A 24,020-nucleotide genomic window follows, 5' to 3' on the forward strand; every position below is an offset into this window, starting at 1 on the left:
ATTCAATAAATATGATTTTTTTTAGTCCTCCCAAAGATGGCAATTGGTCAGCATCCTAAACAAAATGTTCACATGTTAGATGTTATTAAACCACCTTTCTGATTCTCTCACGCTGTAAGACCCAGACTTCCTTAACTTTCAGTAATAAAGTAATAAAGTCTCAATTCAAATGCCCCCTCTCCCCACCTCTTTTGGGGATGGGAGAGTAGGGTGGGGAATGAACCTCCAAATAAAACTTGACAGGTGTTTTTCAACTTCAGTTAAAGAGGGAGGCAGTTCATCATTCAGTAGACAATTCCATTTCTAAAACTATTGCCATGTGAAGGTATAAAACTTGGCCAAGTCAATACATCAAATAAATGTGTATTTAGAGACAGAGATTTTATCACATGTTCCTATTTCCTATTACTGTTTCACTCCAATTTCAGTCATCAACTTATTTTTCTGCCTCTCCTATTCTCTAGAAGTTACACATTATTTTTCTTCTTCAGTTTTTACTTAAGCTCTTTCGATACTGCTCTGATCTGTGAAATTGCTCTCCTCCCTGTTGGATTTTTTTTTCCTGAACAGCAGCTTATGAAATGGTTCTCTTATTCCAATTGTCCCCAATCACAAAATGACTGCCACTTCGGTTCTAGCGGGCTTTTTATTGTCCTGTTTCAAAACGATGTCCGGTCAGTTGGTTTTGGTCTTCTGTCCTTGACTGTGGAAAGATAATCTACTAAAAATATTTGGGGCTTAGAGATGGTGACTATCTAGTTTTCAATATTTTAAATGTGAAATTTTTAAATGTTTAAATATTTAAGGAAATATTTTAATTTACTGATTTGGGGGACAGGAAACCTGAATTCTAGTCCTGGTTACGCTACCGACTTGGTTCTGTGTCCATGGGCAGTCATTTAGCCTCAGTGTACCCATCAATAAATCGGGTCAAACAATACCTGGGAAATGGCAATAACACCTGGGAATAATGAGACAATATAGGTAATCCCCTCAGAATTCTTTGGATGAGAAATGTCAAAAGATAATCTCTCAGAGGTGAAGTGTTAGGTTATTTGGTTGTAGACCTATAAGGAACTGGAAGTAAAAGGTGCTTCTTTGATTCAAGTGGAGTGCAAAAAGGCATTTTTTGGCTTAGTTATGAGAGAAAACAGGCTTTATTTTTACTCTGAAAACTTCAGAAGAGTATCTGAACGTTTGGTGGCAAGTACCATAGGCCTTTATAATGAGTTTTGTTATAAATACATTTTTCTCTTCTATTACTACTTTATTTTCCTCAACCTTCACCTGTATTATATGAAGTTTTCTCAACAGTAATATAGAGGTTCAATCCTACTCCCCCCTACTCAGACTGTGAGCCCCACATGGGACAGGGACTGTGACCAATCTGATGATCTTGTTTCTACCCCAGTACAGTGCATGGCCCATGTAAGCACTTAACAAGTACCATAATTACTTGGGGGGAATTTTTTAAGCTATGAGCCAATATTTAATAGACTAGAAAAAATATGGGATAAAGCATATATGCAGTACTTGTGGAATTTTGAGGACTCTCACCAATACAGGAAAGAAAAACAAGAAAATGAGATTCATTCAGATTCTGAAGAGAAGAGAAGACAGAAGAGAAGTTTTCTAGTTATCGGTGAAGAGATAATTATTTTTGTTAATGTGAACTACGCAAAGCTAGAGAGGTCTCAATACATCAACAAAATCCACCATAGCACACTTATGAACATAACTGTTTATATTAATATCTGTCTCCCCCTCTAAGACTGTAAACTCGCTTTGGGCAGGGAACGTGTCTACCAACTCAGTTATATTGTACTCTCTCAAGCGCTTAGTACAGTGCTCTGCACACAGTAAACATTAAATAAATGACTGACTGAGCAAGATAGGGACTAGGAAAAGAAAAGTGCTTTTAAGGTGTATTTATTTGTTGTCCTTCTGTATGATGATTTTGAATTGGGTTTTCCCATGGATTGATTTTTTTTCAGATGTGCAATGTGCATGGTGATTATTTTGATAATAATAATAGTATTTAGTAAGCACTTACTATGTGCCACACACTGTATTAAACACTGGGGTAGATACAAGGTGATCAGATCAGACACAGTCCTTGCCCCGGATGGAGCTCTCAGTCTATGGGGGAGTGAGAACAGGACCCCATTTTACAGATGAGTAAATGGAGACACAGGGAAATTAAATGCCTTGTCCAAGGTCACACAGCAGGCAGGTGACAGAAGGCCCAGGTTCCTTTCACTTGGACACTGCCAATGACACTGCTTCTCTTCCCATTAATAAAACACTGACATTTATTAATAGGCCCCGGGGTTAATATCAAGTTGTGCCTAGGTAACTTATTAATAAGATCCTCCACTTGCTTATTATAACTGGGTAATCATGGCACTGTCCTTATAAGTGTGTTCATGGTTAAGGCAGATCAAACAGAATTTGAATTTCTGGATTTGAAAGTATTTTTCACACCCATATTCAATCAAGCATACTAGTCTCTCCCCAAAGGGGAAAATGCTAAACTTCAAATAATTGCTAACCCATATTTAAGATTTGAGGGTGAGGATTGTGTCTACTTTATTGTGGCTCCCAAACTCTTAATACAGTGCTCTGTGCAGAGTAAGCACTCCATAAATACCACTGATTGACTCGGATTAAAAGAGCTACCTAGCTACCTACCATCAGTATTTAAAAACAGTGCCTGGGTTTGTTTTCATGGAGCCTTGTTCTCCTCTTTAATTTGGCTTTTAAATAGACAGAGAAAAAAATGCTATTCTTCATCTAACCAATTATGTATCCAGCCCAGAATTCTGTCCCTGACAGACTGCTTGGGTGGGGACAATGGGCTGGTTTCTCATTGACACCCATCCTCATGGTGAGCCAAGGACTTTCAGACATCCCCACATTTCCTCCTAATAATCAATCAATCAATCGTATTTATTGAGTGCTTACTGTATGCGGAGCACTGTACAAAGCGCTTGGGAAGTACAAGTTGGCAACATACAGAGACAGTCCCTACCCAACAGTGGGCTCACAGTCTAGAAGGGGGAGAAAGAGAACAAAACCAAACATATTAACAAAATAAAATGAATAGAATAGATATGTACAAGTAAAATAGAGTAATAAATATGTACAAACATATATACATATAGACCTTGAACCCCATGTGGGATAGGAGATGCCTGATATGCTCTAACCCAACTCTTACTGCATTGCTTGACACATTCAGGAGCTTCACACACAATTACTATTATTTCTGAATCTACCCAAAATTATGAGAAATTATACCATTTCCCAATCCTTTTCAGGTGGGTCAGAGGAGGCATCAGGCCACATTTGTGCTGTTAAGGAGCACTGATATTTAAGATTCTTCTTGGAAATGAGGGTGCATTTTGCCTCACGCAGACAAAACCAATCGGATAGTAATTATAGTGTATTAAAATGGAGGTGGGCAGTGCGGGAGATGGAAAATAGTAATAGGCATTTACTTTTAAGAATATAACAGACTCACCTTTTCCAAACATCTAATTAAGATTTTGTGAATGAAAGAAGAGGGGTTTGGAATATGAGAGTTTTTAAAGGAGTAAAGTGTTAATGGAAAAAAAACCCTTTAAAATTGGTGTAGAATGCGGGGTAAATCTGGAACCATCATAAAAAAGACACAGTGGGTGAAAACTTGAGTCAATTGTCATTAAGTGTGCCTACATTAGCATTTCAATGGTACAATGTTTTGTCATGCTTTTGAAATTACCTTCATCTTACATGTTAAAAATGCCTGACAGAATAAGGTACTGCTATGATTCGGGAAAAGATTAGTAAAAAACCTTGAACAAAATGTGTTTAGTTGTAATGTTCTGTGGGCCCAGTTAAAGCAAGATAGCCTTCTCTCGGGGGTGGGGGACAGCAATTTATTAGGCCAACAATGAGCCTTAAAAGTCCTCTGATTAGCCCAGGCCTCCACTCAAAGATGATAAAGAATGTAATACATGTGACATCTAATGAATGTAGATGCTCTGTGAAAGTCATTCTGATTATATGCCACAGTAAATAATATCTCTGACACGAAGGACTTGTGGAGGCCAACCCTGCATTCATGTTTGCTAACGCTGTCCTTTGACAAACATGAAAATCAATTTCTGGTGACAGGTTCAGGCAAGGGCACGGACCTGTTTTATGGAGACCCCCAATGCCACCCTGGATACAGACCATGACCTCTCTCATGCCCCTGTCCCCTGGCCTCCCTGCCCGGAGGTGAGCGATGAGGTCTTCCTGGAAAGACCGCAGGACTGTTAATCAGGAGACCTGGCTTCCCAACTTGCCTGATGTGTGACCTTGGACAAATCACTTAATTTCTCTGTGCCTCAATTTCTTCATCTGTAAAGTGGGCATAAAGTACCTGCTACTCCTCACCCTGGGCTTCAAGGCTTCCTCTCCCCATCGTCCCCATCTCCATCCCCCCCATCTTACCTCCTTCCCTTCCCCACAGCACCTGTATATATGTATATATGTTTGTACATATTTTTTACTCTATTTATTTATTTATTTATTTATTTTATTTGTACATATCTATTCTATTTATTTTATTTTGTTAGTATGTTTGGTTTTGTTCTCTGTCTCCCCCTTTTAGACTGTGAGCCCACTGTTGGGTAGGGACTGTCTCTATATGTTGCCAATTTGTACTTCCCAAGCGCTTAGTACAGTGCTCTGCACATAGTAAGCGCTCAATAAATATGATTGATGATGATGCTACTCCTTCCCCTTACACTATAAGCAGTAGTGGGGCATGGGTTCATTCAATCATATTTATTGAGCGCTTACTGTGTGTAGAGCACTGTACTAAGCGCTTTGGAGAGTACACTACAACAATATAACAGATATAATCCCCACTCACAATGAGTTTACAGTCTAGAGGGATGAGCTTACAAGGTCATTACACCTCATTAAGTCTTCATATCTAACTGACCTTCTCTTGTTGTACAAATCTTTGCCCTCCACTCTGCTCTCTCTACTGAACTCAAATCCCTCACCCATCTGAGACAACTAGCCTGCAAACCTGATCAACTCCTCAGAACGCTTCTTCCGCCCCAGAGCCCTGCTCGAGGAAATCCAGACTCCAGGCCGACCTCATCATCATCATCATCATCAATCGTATTTACTGAGCGCTTACTATGTGCAGAGCACTGTACTAAGTGCTTGGGAAGTACAAATTGGCAACATATAGAGACAGTCCCTACCCAACAGTGGGCTCACAGTCTAAAAGGGGGAGACAGAGAACAAAACCAAACATACTAACAAAATAAAATAAATAGAATAGATATGTACAAGTAAAATAGAGTAATAAATATGTACAAACATATATACATATATACAGGTGCTGTGGGGAAGGGAAGGAGGTAAGATGGGGGGGATGGAGAGGGGGACGAGGGGGAGAGGAAGGAAGGGGCTCAGTCTGGGAAGGCCTCCTGGAGGAGGTGAGCTCTCAGCAGGGCCTTGAAGGGAGGAAGAGAGCTCACACATCATCATCTCACACATCCTCACCTACTTTAACTCTCTGTCATCTGCCCAGCAACATATTCCTTCCTCAATCATATTTGAGCACCTACTGTATGCAGAGCACTATATCACGAGCTTGCAAGAGTACAGTATGACACTATGACACATTCTCCACCCACAACGATTTTACAGTTTAGAGGGGGAGACAGGCATTAATATAAACTGTGGATATGCACATAAGTGTTGTGGGGCTGAGGGAAGAGTGAATAAAGGGAGCAAATTAGGGTGATGCTGAGGGGAGTGGGTGATAAGAAAATGAGAGTTAAGTCAGGATAGGCCTCTTGGAGATGGGGCTTCAATAAGGCTTTGAAGGTGGAGAGAGCAACTGTCTGACAGATATGAGGAGGGAGGGAATTCCAGGCCAAAAGCAGGAAGTGGGGGAGAGATAGGAGGTGAGATAAACGGGATCAAAGCACAGTGATTAGGTTGGCATTAGAGGAGCAAAGAAGGAGGGGTAGGTTGTAGTAGGAGATTAGTGAGATGAGATAGGAGGGGGCAAGGTGATTGAAAGCCATTGATAAGGAGTTTCTATTTGATGCTGAGGAGGACGGGAAACCACTGGAGGTTCTTCTACGTTTTCGCAGAAAAATCATCTGGGCAGCAGAGTGAAATGTGGACTGGAGCGGGGTGAGAGGAGGCAGAGAGGTTAGCGAGGAAGCTGATACAGCAATCACGATGGGCAAGGATAAATGCTCGGATTAACGTGGTAGCAGTTTGAATGGAGAGGAAAGGGCAGAATTTAACAATGTCGTGAAGGCTGAACTGACAGGATTTAGTGAAAGATTGAATATGTGGGTTGAATGAGAGGTAAATCAAGGATAATGCTAAGGTTACGGGCTTGTAAAACAGAAAGGACTGTGGTGCTGTCTACAGTGATGGAAAAGTCAGGGGGAAGACTGGGTTTGGGTGGGAAGATAAGATGAGCTGTTCTGGTATGTTAAGTTTGAGGTGTCAGCAAGATATCCAAGTAGAGATGTTTAGAAGCCAAGACGAAATGTGAGAATAGATAGAAAAGATATATATATATGTACACGGGTGTATATATATATATACATATACACACATATATACACATACACACATATATACACATATACATGCATATACACACATACACATATATACACATATATATACACATACACACATATATACACATATACACACACACACACACATAGCCCGCACCCTCCGCTCCTCCACCACTAATCTCCTCACTGTACCTCGCTCTCGCCTGTCCCGCCATCGACCCCCGGCCCACGTCATCCCCCGGGCCTGGAATGCCCTCCCTCTGCCCATCCGCCAAGCTAGCTCTCTTCCTCCCTTCAAGGCCCTGCTGAGAGCGCACCTCCTCCAGGAGGCCTTCCCAGATTGAGCCCCTTCTTTCCTCTCCCCCTCGTCCCCCTCTCCATCCCCCCGCCTTACCGCCTTCCCCTCCCCACAGCACCTGTATATATGTATATATGGTTGTACATATTTATTACTCTGTTTATTTATTTATTTATTTATTTTACTTGTACATTTCTATCCTACTTATTTTATTTTGTTGGTATGTTTGGTTCTGTTCTCTGTCTCCCCCTTTTAGACTGTGAGCCCACTATCGGGTAGGGACTGTCTCTATGTGATGCCAATTTGTACTTCCCAAGCGCTTAGTACAGTGCTCTGCACATAGTAAGCGCTCAATAAATACGATTGATTGATTGATTGATTGATTGACTATGTCCAACCTGATTACCGCAGTGTGGCTTAGTGGAAAGACCACAGGCTTCGGAGTCAGAGGTCTTGGGTTCTAATCCCGCCTCCACCATTTGTCTGCTGTGTAACTGGGCAAGTCACTTCACTTCTCTGTGCCTCAGTTACCTCATCAGGAAAATGGGGATGAAGACTGTGAGCCCCTCGTGGGACAACCTCATTACCTTGTATCTACCCCAGTGCTTAGAATAGTGCCTGCACATAGTAAGCACCTAACAAACATCATTATTATTACCCCAGTGCTTAGAAAAGTGCTTGTTGCATAGTAAGCGCTTAAAAAATACCATTATTATTCTTCAGACCCTGTCCCAGTCGGGGCTCATAGTCTCAATCCCCATGAGGGAACCGGGGCCCAGAGAGGTGAAGTGACTTGCCCAAGGTCACACAGCTGACAAGTGGCGGAGCCAGGATTTGAACCCATGACCTCTGACTCGGGCTGGGCCCGGGCTCTTTCCAGTGAGCCACGCTGCTTCACTGTACTTCTTCTAGACTGTGAGCCCACTGTCGGGTAGGGACCGTCTCCACATGTTGCCAGCTTGTGCTTCCCAAGCGCTTAGTACAGTGTGCTCTGCACACAATAAGCGCTCCATAAATACGATTGAATGTGTGACTATGTTTGTACGTATACTCTATTTATTTTATTTGTACATATTTATTCTATTTATTTTATTTTGTTAATATGTTTTGTTTCGTTGTCCGTCTCCCCCTTCTAGACTGTGAGCCCACTGTTGGGTAGGGACCGTCTCTAGCTGTCGCCAACTTGGACTTCCAAAGCGCTTAGTCCAGTGCTCTGCACACGGTAAGCGCTCAATAAATACGATTGGATGAATGTTTGTATGTCTATATTACTCTACTTATTTTATTTGTACATATTTATTCTATTTATTTTATTTTGTTCATATGTTTTGTTGTCTGTCTCCCCCTTCTAGACTGTGAGCCCACTGTTGGGTAGGGACCGTCTCTATACGTTGCCAACTTGGACTTCCCAAGCGCTTAGTACGGTGCTCTGCACACAGGAAGCGCTCAATAAATACGACTGATTGATTCAGACCACAACGCTCCCCCACATTCAAATCCCCCCTAAAACCCCACCTCCTCCAGGGAGCCCTCCCGACTGGCTCCGAGCTCCCCAAGCCACGCAAACCCCCCAGCAGGCCCCACCCCCATCAGACCCAACATGAGCACCTGCGAATATTTTCACGTCTGCCTTCCTTCAGAGTGAAAGCTTCTTGTGGGCAGACGAGGTGTCGTCCTTTCTCCAGCGCTTAGAACATCATCATCAATCGTATTTGCTGAGCGCTTACTATGTGCAGAGCACTGTACTAAGCGCTTGGGAAGTACAACTTGGCAACATACACAGTCCCTACCCAACAGTGGGCTCACAGTTTAAAAGAACAGTGCTTGGCACCTAGTAAAATCTCAACAAATTCCATTATTATTATTATTATTATTATTATTATCATTCGGGGCTTCCCAGGCGCTTAGTACAGCGCAAAACGCCCAGCGGACGCTCCGCAACTACTATGACTACTACGCCTTCTGCGCTAAGCACGCGGGCGAGGCGGGGTTGAGGATGACGGCGCCCGACCGCCACAGCGCATGCGCCGACCCGTTCCACGAGGGCCTATCCCTTCAGCTGTGTGCCTCGAGCGGCGCGCCTGCGCTCTTCCGTCCACTTGTGCCGCGCGCCCAACCGTCGCGCGCCTGCGCTCTCGCGCCTCAGCCTTGCCTCGTGCTCTTGGCTGAGGCGTCGTCGCCACCATGGCCCCGGCCCTGCCCCAAAAACTGCTGCGCTACGTCCTGAGCGACGATTTTCGGAGCTACCTGATGAGCACCCACTTCTGGGGGCCCGTCTTCAACTGGGGGCTCCCCATCGCCGCCTTCAACGACATGAAGAAGTCGCCCGAAATCATCAGCGGCCGCATGACCACGGCGCTCTTCTTCTACTCCCTGGCCTTCATGAGGTTCGCCTACATGGTCCAGCCTCGCAACTGGCTACTGTTTGGCTGCCACTCTGCCAACGTGGTCGCCCAGGCCATCCAGGGAGGGCGGCTTCTCGACTACAGGAGGCAGCAGGCCCGCTCCGCCGGCGGGACCTAAAGGACCAGGCCGCAGAATGCCAAACTGGCTTGCCACCTGATGGGCCCTGGCACATTTTGGGGTACACCGGCCAAGAACACCCCAACCGCCCTGCGATCCTTGAACAGTTCCTTTTTCATTAAAAAACAAAATCCTCTTTCAACCCATTTTTCAAAATTTTATTATTAATTAATAATATTATTAATATAATATAATTAATTATAACACAATATAATATAATAATTATATATTATAATATAATATATTATAATTAATATAATAATTAATAATATTATTAAGAGCACAGGCTTAAAATCTCTGAAAAGGACAGGGGCCTTTGGTAATCTTAGACCTAACTGTAGATGATTTAAAAAAAAACCCACCTTTGAAATGTCCAATTTTATCTCCTGCTGATTTTATCATCTTCGGATGCCATGGGGGTGTTCTGGTTAGCTGTTCACCACCACCCTGGAGAAGCAGTGGGAAAGAGCACAGGCTTAAAATCTCTGAAAAGGACAGGGGCCTTTGGTAATCTTAGACCTCACTGTAGATGCTTTTTTTAAAAAAACCACCTTTGAAATGTCCAATTTTATCTCCTGCTGATTTTATTATCTTCAGATGCCACGGGGGTGTTCTGGTTAGCTGTTCACCACCACCATGGAGAAGCAGTGGGAAAGAGCACAGGCTTAAAATCTCTGAAAAGGACAGGGGCCTTTGGTAATCTTAGACCTCACTGTAGATGATTTTTTTTAAAAAACCACCTTTGAAATGTCCAATTTTATCTCGTTGATTTTATTATCTTCAGATGCCCTGGGGGTGTTCTGGTTAGCTGCTCACCACCACCATGGAGAAGCGGTGGGAAAGAGCACGGGCTTTGCCAACTTGTACTTCCCAAGCACTTAGTACAGTGCTCTGCACACAGTAAGCACTCAATAAATGATTGATAACAAATACCAACATTATTATTAACTGTCAGCTGTGTGACTTTGGTCAAGTTACTTAACTTCTCTGTGTTTCAGTTACCTTATCTGTAAAATGGGGATGAAGACTGAGCCCCACATGGGACAACCTGATCACCTTGTAACCTCCCCGGCGCTTAGAACGGTGCTTTGCACAGAGCGCTTAACAAATACCATCACTATTATTATCTCCAAGAAATGTAAGTTAGGTGAAAAATAGAGCTTCCTCGTAGTAAGGACAATTAAACTGGAACAGACTGCCTCCCTTATAAGATCTTTTAAGAATAGAATAGACAGCCATCTGTTTTAGATGATTCAGATGCCATCAGTCTGGAAACAGGAAGCTTGATCTGTTACGATTCGCTCCAATTCTGGGACTGGGTACAGTCATTAGCAGAAATATTCCTAACCCTCTCAACCCTCAATAGGGGAGAGAAAGGTTAATAATATAGAGATGTTGACCTCCCTGCACCTGAGTATTAAAAAAAAGCTTTAGGGAAAGAGTGTGCTAAAAGTAACCGTATTCATTCCAGTCATATTTATTGAGCACTTACTGTGTGCAGAGCACTGTACTTGGAAGTACAAGTCAGCAACATATAGAGACAGTCTCTACCCAACAACGGGCTCTGCTTTCCTGGATGGACCTTCTTACTTTCTGCTTCCACAGGCACCGAATATGTCTTTCGTCTCTGCCTCTCTCCTGTTACTCCTCTCCCAGGTTGGGCTGAGAACGCTGCACAAGCTGCAGATTCACAGCCGACAGGCTCAATGGGGGAGGTAAAAGCCCCAGATTACTTCCAGGTGGCAGTCCTGGCCATGCAAATATCTTTCACACATGCCCCGTAACCCCAAGAGCCAGGGAAACAATGAGCATGTAACCTTAGAGTAACCCAGTAGTAGCATTTTTGGGGGTCAAGGCTGAACCTAGGGTAGGTTCCATGTTTTAGAAAAGATCCCTAGGAGAACCTGCAGGAGAGGACTAATTTAGTCCCACATAAGATGTTAGGAACGAGATCCATTGGGCATTCCCAGGATCAGGTGAACACAATCCAAGGTGGGGATTGTATTAATCTGCCAGTCCTTCATTACTGCAGCTTTCTTGATGATACACTATACATTCATACCAGGAGTTCTGCAACGTCACATGCAGTTCCTTCAAAACTCTTAGGTGGATGCTATCTTGTTCTGGTGATTTGTTGGGTTTTTTTTTAGTTTTAGTGGGTCAGTGTGGTATACAAGATCCTGCAGGGTCACCATAAGTTGATCTAGTTCCTCTAGTTTATTGGTAGACTGTGAGCCCCATTGTTGGGTAGGGACCGTCTCTGTTGCCAAAATGTACTTTCCAAGCGCTTAGTACACTGCTCTGCACACAGTAAGTGCTCAATAAATACGATTGAATGAATGAACAAACAGGCAATTCAGACACAGGGAATCTAGCACCTTCCATAAAGAGAATTCATTGATCTTCTGTCATCTTTCCCTTTCCGAGCACACAATTGTCAGGTGTTCCCAGTGATTCTCTAGCCAGTTTTCTGCTTTTGATCTATTTGAAGCCCCCTTTACTATTAACTCTGGCATCACTTTCAAGGCTTTCTTCCAATTCCTTTTTGGCCTGACAAATTTTCTGCCTGCACCTGACCAGCCTCTCTCTATTGGTGAAGCTAAGGGGGAAAAAGGAAAGGATCTTTCAGGCAGAAGGCATGAGCAATAAGAAGATAAAAGGTTTAACCCCTATATGCACATTTTTGGCTAAGAAGGAGGGGCAGAAAGATAATGTTTGCAAAGAGGAAGAAATCCTCACTCCACCAGCACCAGGAGAGAAAAGAAAAAATTTGTCACAGCCCCAAGAGAACTCTAGGGAGTTTGCTGCAACCAGGACCACCTCGACATTCTGGTGCCAAAAGTTTGTGAATCAGTCCCTTTACTTCCTGGGAAATGTAGTTTCCTGTCAGTCAGTGCTCACTGAATGCAGAGCACTAAACTAAGCACTTGGGAGAGAACACAATATAACAATGTAACAGCCACATTCCCTGCCCACATGACTTTACAGTTTAGAGGGGGAGACAGACATTAATATTTCTCATTTCCTTCTCTGCAATTCCCTAGCCAACTTTCAATAGAACTTGTGATTTTGAAAACACACAGCTCTCACCAGAGACTGCCATATGCATCAAAGGCTACCACAAACTACATTTAAATCTATGGGAAAACAGTCCCTGAATAAAAATATATATGGATGCCATACCTGAGATGAGATTCTAGGTTAAAAATAGGCAGTCTTGGTTACATATGTTGTCAAGAAAAAATTCATTACAATTTAGTAAAATGCTGAAATAAAGACAATGAAGGACAAAACTGTTTATCAATATCAAGTTCAGCTATTGAGGGGAATATCTCCCAGATTTAGGTATGTGAACCTTTGTCACCCATTTCTTGGCTTTCTAAAGGGTCCCAAAGGAATTTCTGCTTTTCATATTTGTTTTATGGATTCAAATATTTATGCATAGTCTTTTTGCAAGTGCAGTAACGTGTGATAATATATCTTTATTCCATTTTAAATAATGGTCCACAGCATCATTAGAGCTAGTTGTAACCTCCTCCGCTAGATTATAAACTCCTTGAGGGCAAGGACATTATATTGTCCTCTCCCAAGCGATTAGTACAGTGCTCTGCACAGAGTCAGCTCTCAATAAATACCTGTGATGAATTACAGAAAGGGTGCTAATCTATTAACTGGATGATGGGAAAGCATCTTTAGTTAAAGATGCATTTCCCCTCTCCTCAAAATATACACCCTTTCTGTTGGATTTTCAACATGCCACCCATCAGAGCTCAAAATAATTCCCAAAAAAGATGTATGTGCAGCCTCCTTTCTCACGAGCCACAAGGTTGTCAGAATCCCCTGCACAAATGAGTTGAATCCCTGGTGCTCATCTGACCTGAGTTCCAGAAACAAAATTTCAAACAAATGAATCACTGGTATTTATTGAGCACTCCCTATATGCAGAGCACTGTACTAAGCACTTGGGGAGAATACAACAGAATTAGCAGACATTTCTCTGTCCATATCAAGCTGAACCCTTCTTTTGTTTCTCTTAGCGTGTATTAGGTTTCCGTCATTTCTTACAATTAGCTCTCGCTGCCTGTCCACTCACCTAAGGTATCACTCTGGCACCTAACTAGTTCCACCTTGACCTCAAGAGCCCGGGCTTGGGAGTCAGAGGTCATGGGTTCTAATCCCACTCGGGCACTTAGCTGTGTGACTCTGGGCAAGCCACTTCACTTCTCTGTGCCTTAGTTTCCTCATCTGTAAAATGGGGATGAAGACTGTGAGCCCCAAGTGGGACAACTTAATAACCTTGTAACTATCCCAGCACTTAAAACAGTGCTTGGCACATAGTAAGCGTTTAACAAATACCAACATTATTATACCCTGGTCCAATCAAGCATGAGGACAATTCTCCAAAAAAGCTGAATTTTCTGGGCCAGCTTCCTTCCCTGGGATTAAAGCCCAAATATTGTCACCTTCTTTCTGAAGACTATTCTTTTGCCCAGGGTCAGCTTCCTGCAGGCCTAGCGTGGCCTCAAGTCTATTTGATCTTCTCTCTGTCAGACTCCCAGAGGCTATTATTCCTTTTTTGTTTTGTTTTAAAACTGGTATTTGTTAAGTGCTTACTATGTGCCAGGCACATAGTGCTGGGGTAGGCCCAAGATATTCGGGTTGGACACAGTCCATGCCCCACACGGGGCTCACAATCTTAATTCCCACTTTACAGACGAGGTAATTGACGCCCAGAGAAGTGAAGTGATTTGTCCAAGGTCACACAAAACAGGCAATTTGAGCTAATGTGCACTCTTGATTGAAGCAAGGAGACCTCTCAAAGGAACACTGGAGCCTTCTGATTGCCTAGCCATTCTGCTCCTGCAGGGTGTCGAATCAATCAATGATATTTATTGAGGGCTTACTGTGCACAGAGCACTGTACTAAGCACTTGGGATAGTACAATCCAACAGATATGATAGATACATTCCTTGCCCACAAGTTTACAATCTGGGGGTGGGGGGGAGACAGACATTAAAATGAATAAATTACAGATATGTAAGTGCTGTGGGGCTGAGGGAGGGGTGACTAAAGGGAGCAAATCAGCAACACAGAAGGGAGTAGGAGAAGAGGAAATAAAGCCTTAGGGGAGACTTCATGGAGAAGATATGCCTTCAATAAGGTTTTGAAGGTGGGGAAGGTAATTTGTATAAGTGTGACAATTAAAGCAATAAATTATCTTTACTCCATTTAAAATAATTGGACTCAGCCTCATTGGAGTTAGTCCTGCTGGTAGGGTGCTCATACGTTCTTATTTCTCGACAGGGATTCTTAGCTGGGTGGTCACCTACAACATAAAAAAAGAGGTTCCAAGATACAAGTCCATGTCCCACCGCACTACAAGTGCCTTTGTCTTTTATAGAGTGGGTCAGTCTTTTATATACAATCCCTCGTATGAACTTTAATAAAATCTGCAAGCCTGCAAACTATATACTCTGTGCCTCAGTTACCTCATCTACAAGATGGAGATTTTATAGAACCCTATAGTATAGTGCCTGGCACATAGTAAGCACTTAAATTAGTGTAACAACAAAAAAAAGGCCTGTATCCTGGCACAGGAGTAGAGTGAGAGAGCACCAGCTCTGACCATGCCACAAAGCATCAGACCTTTTCAAAATTTTGAGAATCTTTCCAATGTCTCAAGATTATTTTCATGTTACATGAAATTTCATCACCGGCACCATTTCCCACTCAACTGAATGTCACTGAACGTTACGAGAAATGAATATATTTCTTGGCTGGTGCACTTGCAGAATGTTTTTTGTAAATTCAGTGTGCTTCATGAAAAAGCTATTTGAGGGCCATATGTCATTAAAAGGTCATTGCCTATCGGAAAACTTCAGAGGATGTGGATTTCTATTAGACTGGCAAAAGGGCTTCATTTCTGTTGATATCTTCCTATCAGCCTTCATCTATAATTTAGAGGGCAAAGGATTAGTAGGAATACTGAACAGAGCAGATTGTAATACTTTCTAATATACCACAGTGCTCTCAATGTTAAATCTAATATGCAACACAACCAGCTGAGACAAATCTAGCTACTTGTCACCAGACCACTGGGGTTCAATATGACAAAAATAACACTAGAGGAAAGCAAATCAATCAGGTCAAATGGCATTACACAACCTCTAAAACAGTGAGGGGGAGAGTAGATCCTGGAAATTTACCTGAATTGAATTGCAATGTCTACTTAATCATTATTAAATGCTATGAATTGGTACAGTTGGTATTTTGTTCCAAAGTAACTACTGCTAACAAACACGGAAGAGTTATACCCTAGCATTTTGTTGCTGTGTCCTAAAGTTCATTTGCGGCATACAGAATTTTCAAAGCCTAGGGAGTCTAAAAACACACTTGCCAATGTGGGAGAAGTGAATTCCCAAATAACTGTCATTCCCTGAATAAAGGCACTCTGATGACTATTTCCCCCTCTTTATTTCACAACGCAGAGGCTGCTACTAGAAAAGGAGGTAGAGGAGAACTTGTTATGGCCCGACACCGGAGAAAGGCTGGTGGATGGGTGATGAGGGGAGATATCCCAATAATCCATCTTTACCTCAGCTCTGAAAGTTGACACGAAGCATCCTGGGGAATGCAGAACTTTGGCAGCAGTGCTTTTCAGGGACCCATTCTGACTTTGTTTTGTCTGCTTTAGAGTTTGAATTTGCCCTTCGTTGCTCTCCCCTACCCTCTACTTTCATTCCTAAAAGGTCAGCTGATTTCTTCCCCTTCAGGTCTCCTCAACAGCTTCCTGTTTTCAACTCTGTTATTGAACAACTCTAATGTGTCCCTTCAGTGATCTCTTTACAGCACCAGACCTCTTCAGAGGAAACGTGCTGTATAATTCATAACTCAGTTTCCAAATCCCAGAGGTAAAGGCAAGGAAAATCAAAAAAGTAGGAAAACAAGGTTTTAAATCTGGGGAGTTCCTCCATTCAACAACCAGGCCTTCATCTGGGCACAGAAAGAAACAAGAATCCCAGATCTGGTGCCTTATGTGAGGGTATAGGGGGAGGAACTGGGAAAGATACTTTTTCATCAGAATGGGGGGGGGGGGGGGGGGGGATCCTAAATCCGTTTGCACTCCCATTAAAGCTCCATCAGAAGCACAAAGCTCAGTGAGATATAAAAGATTGAGAGAGGCCAGCGGGCTCATTTAGATATATGGAGATTTAAGATCAAGCCAACCACACACACTCTTTTTAGATGACTAAATCTTTTATCTGTAATGATATGCATTTGCCATACTTGTAGATACAGTTCATCTGCTAATCACTGCAGGGCAGGAGGTAATAATAAAACATAATAATAACAGTGATAATAATGACGGTTCTGGTGGCATTTCTTAGGGTGCTACCAATCATTTAGTAAAAACACTCTTACATACAGGAATCCAATTATCTATGTTCTCATTTTCCCTAAAGCTTGAGAAAGGAATCTTTCAGGGTTGGTCAAAGGAGAAGCAGTATGTCCTAGTGGAAAGAGCACAGGCCTGGGAATCAGAGGACCTGGATTCTAATCTTGGCTTTGCCAACTGCTTGCTGTGTTATCTTGGGCAAATCACTTTTCTGTGCCTCAGTTTCCTCAACTGTAGAATGGAGATTAAATACCTGTTCTCTCTTCTATTTAGACTGAGAACCTCATGCGGGACAGGGACTGTGTTCAACTTCTTTATTAACTTGCATCTACCCCATTGCTTAGACACATAAGAAGTGCTTAAATACCACAACAAAAAACTTACTTTAAAACACACACTTCTCAATTTTTACATAAAAAAGTAGAAAATGATGTCACAAGAATTTTTTAAGTTTAAAAAAATGAAAATTCTTAGGATACCCACCCTTATATTCACAAAGAGAAAAAAAATACACCACAGAAAATCCTTATCCAGTGTGCCAAACTTTTGATATGGCTTATTGCCAAAGATTTTCCCCTTTTGAAAGAAGTGCCGGTATATTCTGAGATTGTAATTAAGTTCATCTTCAGACAACACGTTTCATTTTCATGAATGACCACCTAAATTAAAAAAAAAATCATTTTTTCAAAGAAAATGCAAAACTCCTACAGAAACTTCCTAGACTAAAGAAGTTTCTGGCTTAGTTGAAAAATACATCACCTTTATACAATCCCTATAAAGTGTATATTGGTTCTAAGAACGCATTTATAACAGTTAAAATGATAAGTTAGCTAAATTTCAATCCCTAGTCTCTACTGTGTCTCCATTTTTTTTAATTTAAATTTTAAAGTGCATGGTACAACCTTCAACTGGAACAGTTTCTGATAAATTTGTATTTATTCCTTTTATGTACGAGGACCTTAGTTAGGATCCAGCCTTAGTAAGTCATTTCTTATTCCAAGTACTTCCTCTGACCAAATAGCCTAATATAGGGAGGAAATAACTGGTCTCTCATTTTAAGGAAGACACCTAAATTCACCTTTATTTTCCTCTTCTTCAGACATCACTTTCCCCAAATCCTTTAAAGGCTCTTGTGGATACAACTGCTCCTTCACAGCTTCTAGCTTCTGCAAGTCTTCTAGAACACAAGTTTCAGGATCTTCGTTTGCCTTCAAAAAGTCCCCTGTATACTACTTAATATCTGCAATAAACAGCGTAAAACACAGGATTGAAACAGTCGTATCTGGAGCACGCTTGTATTAGAATGAAAAAATGAACTCATTAGCTTGTTTCCTGTCCATAAATCCCTACCTCCCTACTATGAGTTCTAAAGTGAAAGCAGTGGACAATTCAGGCAGATGTAGGCTTGGAAAGGAAAAGAAAAAAAAAAAGGTATAAAACTTTCCTTCCCTTCCCCTACCTGATGTGGCTAAATGGAACTCCCAAGCAAACTGGCTACTCCTTAAGCACTTTGATACTAATATCAGCCCTATAGTACTTATGTAAATAGCCTTATCCTCCACTATTTCCCCTCTCAGTAATCTATTTTAATGTCTGCCTCCCACTGTAGACTTTAAGATCCTTGTGGGCAGGGATTGGGTCTACCAACTCTGTGGTAAGTACTCTCCCCAGCACTTAGTACGGTGCACACAGTAGGCATTCAATAAATACCACTGATTGAATGGCTTTATCTTTGCCTCCTCTCCCCATTCCACATCCAGTAAAGGTCTCAATGCACGGAATAGTCACATTTTAGTGACAACAGGCATGACTTTGGTGTTTAATTGTAGTGCCAGCAATATCTGGAACATGCTCTGCACACAGTAAGCACTCAAATACGATTGAATGAATGAATTTAACTGAATTAGGTCACTGGGGAATAAATGTTCTTTTTGAGCACATCCACTTCCCAACCCCAGATCCAGTCACTTGGCTCTCCCCTCGGTTTGTAGAGAGGGCAGGATTTTCAAGATATGAAAAAAAGTTCCAACACCGTTCCAAAGAAGAAATATATAGGGCAGTGAATTCAACCTGGTGGGGGGAGAGATGGTGGGTGTTAGGGCCAAAACAGCAAGGGACAAAGCAAAAGCAGAAGGGCTCTGGGAGCCATAGAATGCTCAATGTTTCTGGAAATGTACAGGCAAAGAAATCACTTTTGTTGAAACTGCTTCATAAATTCACCTTATTCAAGGTCCTACTGTACTATGAATTTTTTAAATGCTCCTGTTGTAGTTAGTGAGAATAAGATGGTCTTATTTCTTTACTTAGGTCTGAAATATAAGCCACTGTTACATAACTTTTTCCTCAAACGAAAATGTTAGAAATGCTATGGGCTACCTAATTGGGCATGGGAAATCAAATTCTATAGCCCAGTCAATGACTTGAGAATCTAGCAAGGAAGCACTTGACCTCACTGTACCTCAGTTTCCCACTGTGTAAAATTTGAAATGTTATTTGAAACTTCAAACTGCCAACTTCCTAGCCCAGTGCTGCACAATTGTTTCTATGAGATTATTTCCCACTTTTCACAGTTCATAAAATCCAAGCATAAAAAAAATTCCTACTTGTACTACAGCATAATTAATATTAGTACACAGGTTTCCATCCCATAAAAGAAACTGACTTTATTACAATTGGAGATACTCTACTTTCCTGGAATTTTTTATTAAACAAAAAAAATCATATATTAAGGATGCTGAGTTTTAGATTTTACCTCTTCCGGCAACATCTCTTGTTCTTCTGCTTGAAGATAAATTTCTTGAAGTTTCTCCTTTATTAGTTCCTTTTCTATTTCTCTCAGGAAAATTTCTCTTTCACTCCCATGCTCACCTCTCTCACCTTCTCTCGGGATCTGAACAGCCCAATCAGATGACAGAAGTTGTTTAATTTTGCAAAGGAAATTAATGTGACTTCACTTAAAATGAAAAGGTATTCTTATCACATAAAGAGAATCACGAATTAGAAAGCACTATTTTGGTCTGAGCTTTACAATACAATAATTTATGGGGAATCATTTTTCAGATTTTAGGATTTTTACAAGCCTGGGATAAATCTATTCCTTCCTTCCACTCTTTCCTCCTGCCTCAGTATAGCTAAAGAGAAGCAGTGTAGCCTAGTGGAAAGAACTCAAGTCTGGGAGTCAAGGAACCTGGGTTCTAATCCCAGCTCCTTCACTTGGTTTCTTTGTAACCTAGTAAAAGCCACTTAACTTCTCTGTTCCTCAGTTTCATCATCTGTAAAATGGGTATTTAATACTTGTTCTCAACCTCTTAGACTGTGAGCCCTTTGTGGGACAGGGACAGTGTCCAACCTGATTATCTTCTTCTACCCCAGCTCTTAGCTTGGCAATGAGCACTTGACAAATACCACAATCACTCTTCTTCTTACTATAAAAATATTTCTCATTTTTTCTTGTTTTTTTTTTAAGAAAAATAGATGGAATCTCTATAAAAACATGAAGACATGAATGCCCATGATTTTGTGCAAAAAGGCAAGCTCACGTTCCATGTGTTAAGCACTCCATATCTTTAAACATTTCTCCCTTGACTTCCATTTCATCCCTTTCACTATTCTCACTACATACATTAATTCTGCATCCTAGAAATGATATCTAGAGCTAAACAATAATGACATAGCCCAGAGATAAGAAACAACAGGTGAACTCTCTATTGATCATTCCTACCCGTTAGATTTAATCCTATAGTCTGAAAACTTGATCATATTTATTGGGCACTTACTGTGTGCACAGCACTGTACTAAGCACTTGGAAGAATACAATATAAGAGCAGATAGAACTGCAAATAGATAAGAAAGTTCCCTCTTGGATATCTGTAATTTATTTACGATAATGCCTATCTCCCATTCTAGACTGTATGCTTGTCTGCACATAGTAACTATATAATAAATAATAACGATAATAATAATGGTATCTGTTAAGCACTTACTATGTGCCAGGCACCGTACTAACAGCTGGGATGGATTCAAGCAAATAGGGTTGGACACGATCCCTGCCCCATGTGGGGCTCACAGTCTTAATCCCCATTTTACAGATGAGGTAACAGGCACAGAGAAGTTGTCACTTGCCCAAGGTCACACAGCAGACAAGTGGCAGAGCCAGGATTAGAACCCACGTCCTCTGACTCCCAAGCCTGTGCTCTTGCAATCAGGCCACGCTGCTTCTCTGCAAACTGCAAGTTCTTTACGGGTAGGGCTCACTTCTATCAACTTTGTTGTATTGGACTTACCCAAATACTTAGTCCAGTGCTCTGCACACAGAAAGCGCTCAATAACCACCATTGATTGATTGACTTACTGATTGATTGATGGGCAAGACCAGTTTCTGCCTATGGCCTCACACCAAATCGGGCTTTGGGGATGGAAAACCCAATTGTTTGGGGAGCAACCTGTTGATGATGGGCTCCTGGGTCTCTTTCTTTTGTAATCACCTCTTATTCCCTGAGATGAGCTCAGTGGTGGGTGACATGTAGAAAATTCCCAAAGTGCATTACCTTGGCCAGTTCGTAGGAGTCAGAAGGCCAGTGCCACGGCTTGCACTTACCCTAGTAGATATCTCCATTTCTGTTGGTGTGATGATTCAAAAATCTCAGTTTTCCACTCAGCACACAACTGTTATGTGATCTTGGGAGAGTCACTTAATTTGTCTGAGCCTCAGTTACTTCATCTGTAAAATGAGCATTGAGAATGTAAGCCCCATTATCTTATCTCTACGCCAGCACTTAGTAACAATAATGATGGTATTTGCTAAGCGTTTACTATGTGCCGAGCACTGTTCTAAGAGCTGGAGTGTCTGGCACATAGTAAGCACTTAAATACCATATTAAAAATATATATATTTACTCCCCCTCGTCCCCCTCTCCATCCCCACATCTTACCTCCTTCCCTTCCCTACAGCGCCTGTATATATGTATATATGTTTGTACATATTTATTACTCTATTTATTTATTTTACTTGTACATATCTATTTATTTTATTTTGTTAATATGTTTGGTTTTGTTTTTTTTTTTCTCTGTCTCCCCCTTCTAGACTGTGAGCCCAATGTTGGGTAGGGACTGTCTCTATATGTTGCCAATTTGTACTTCCCAAGTGCTTAGTACAGTGCTCTGCACATAGTAAGTGCTCAATAAATGATTGATTGATTGATTACTACAATACAATTTACTATAAAATATATATTTACTCAGCCAGGGCTAGTGGAGAGACTAGGGTCTGAATAAAACATCCCATTTCTAAGAGTACATCACAAGCTAAATAATGTAAGACTTCCCTTGCGTGCAGTTATTTATTTTAATGGACGTCTCCTCACCAAGACTGTAAACTCCATGTGGGGAGGGAATGTGTCTACCAATTCTATTATATTGTACTTGCCCAAGCACTTAGTACAGTGCTCTACACACAGTAGAGAAGAGAAGATAGCTGTACAAAAATGGCAATATTAATTGATAACTGTAGTATTTGTTCAGGGATACATGCCAAGCATGGTACTGAGTGTGGAAATAGAGGTAAGATAATCATGGCTTAGTGGATAGAGCATGGGCCTAGGGGTCAGAAGGTCATGGATTTTAATCCTGACTCAGCCACATGTCTGCTGTGTGACCATGGGCAAGTCACTTCTTTGGGCATCAGTTCCCTCATCTGTACAATGGGGATTAAGACTGTGAGCCCTATGTGGGTCCGGGACTGTGTCCAACCCGATAACCTTCTATCTAACCCAGTGCGTAGAACAGTGCTTGGCACATAGTAAATATTTAAAAAGTACCATCGTTATTATTATTATAATCCAGGTTGGACATAGTACCTGTCCCACATGGGGCTCACAGTTTAAGAGGAGAACAGATATTTATTCCCCACTGAACAGAAAAGCAAGCTGAGGCACAAAGTTAAGTGACTTGCCCAAGGTCACACAGCAGGTAAGTGGCAGAGGTGGGGATTACAATTCAGGTCCTCTGATTCCTAAGGCTATGCTCTTTCCACTAGATCAGCCAGCTTCTCTAAAGAAAACAAAAGCTCTGTCTTTTAAAATGGTTTTGCCTAGCTGCAGGTAAACATTAAGAGCCTGAGTGGAAGAGCAGTTTGTTTAGGGAAGGTAATAGGATTTCAAGTTGTCAGTGTCCATCACAGGGGCTGAGAAAAACAGCACACAAATTGGCTTTTAGAAAAAAGCCAATTTGAGAGGCTGACACAAAGTCCACAGTCTCCTCCGCCCGCTGCTCAGCCACTGGGAACATCTGAAAGGTCCAAGGACTCGCTTTATTCAAGGAAAAGAGGTGTGTATGTGGGTGAAGAGGGATGTTGGGGAAAGTATGGGAACAAGACTAGGGCCTGGGTATGTGTGATGGGGTCGTGGCGAGGGGAAATGGGTAAAAATTGAAAAGAAAATAATCACTTGCTCCTTTAATGTCAGAGAAAAGGCAATTCCAAATGCATAGTTTCATGCTGATTAAATTCTAATCCCGGCTCCACCACTCGTCTGCTGCGTGACCTTGGGGAAGTCACTTCACTTCTCTGGGTATGTTACCTCAACTATAAATTGGGGATTAAGACTGTGAGCCTCATACGGGACAGGGACTGTGTCCACACTGATTTGCCTGTATCCACCTCGGCGCTTAGTACAGTGCCTGGCACTGAGTAAGCGCTTAACAAACACCACAATTATTATTACGAAGTTATGCGGATGGCCACAAATGCTATTAAACGGGGCCGAGGGATTCTGCAGGGGGGCAATGGGTCTGGAAGGGACCCTGATGCCGCTGGCCTTCACCTTTGGAAAAGTCTGCGGATCCCGAGAAGCCAGGAAGGTTGGACATTCAGCTGAAGCTCCGGGAACCACCCTGGGCCCTGAGCGAGCTCGGCCTCCGGAGGCTCTGTCAGGGCCTGACAGGTGATAATTCCCAGATTTCAGAACACCCATTTCCTTTCCACATTCCGCTTTCACATTACTTGCGACGGGAAAGGGAAGGGAGAGGAGGAGAGAAGAGGGAAGGGAAAGGAGGAGAAGGGAAGGAAAGGAAGGAAGGAAAACGAGGCGAGGAGAGGGGAAGGTTGGGGGGAAGGGAAAAGGAAGGGGGAAAGGAGAAAGGGAAGGGGGAAAAGAGAAAGGGGAAGGGGGAAAAGAGAAAGGGAAGGGGGAAAAGAGAAAGGGAAGGGGGA

At 42.0% G+C, this 24,020-nt stretch overlaps 1 protein-coding gene and 1 long non-coding RNA gene across 3 annotated transcripts; one reads left to right on the top strand and one right to left on the bottom strand.

The window, feature by feature from the left end:
* Nucleotides 1–9,000: 9,000 nt before the first annotated feature.
* MPC1L (mitochondrial pyruvate carrier 1 like) lies at nt 9,001–9,559 on the top strand. The gene has a single exon (XM_038760606.1). It carries the CDS (start codon nt 9,079–9,081, stop codon nt 9,415–9,417), a length of 339 nt encoding a protein of 112 aa, XP_038616534.1. The 5' UTR covers nt 9,001–9,078; the 3' UTR covers nt 9,418–9,559.
* A 216-nt stretch (nt 9,560–9,775) lies between these two features.
* LOC119940310 lies at nt 9,776–21,517 on the bottom strand. 2 transcript variants are annotated; one of them, XR_005454903.1, is made up of 5 exons: nt 21,411–21,517; nt 19,566–19,703; nt 17,892–18,053; nt 17,297–17,472; nt 9,776–9,864 (listed from the first exon to the last, which is right to left on the bottom strand). It is a non-coding gene; the product is annotated as an uncharacterized LOC119940310 (long non-coding RNA). The 2 variants fall into 2 exon arrangements; XR_005454904.1 differs by lacking the exon at nt 17,297–17,472 and having other exon boundaries at nt 9,782–9,864.
* Nucleotides 21,518–24,020: the final 2,503 nt, after the last annotated feature.

The sequence above is a fragment of the Tachyglossus aculeatus genome, chromosome 18, assembly GCF_015852505.1.
Source record: "Tachyglossus aculeatus isolate mTacAcu1 chromosome 18, mTacAcu1.pri, whole genome shotgun sequence".
NCBI classification, from domain to species: domain Eukaryota; kingdom Metazoa; phylum Chordata; class Mammalia; order Monotremata; family Tachyglossidae; genus Tachyglossus; species Tachyglossus aculeatus.

Coding starts and splice junctions, on each gene's coding strand:
- MPC1L (XM_038760606.1), top strand. CDS start 9,079: ATGGCCCCGGCCCTGCCCCAAAAACTGCTGCGCTACGTCCTGAGCGAC.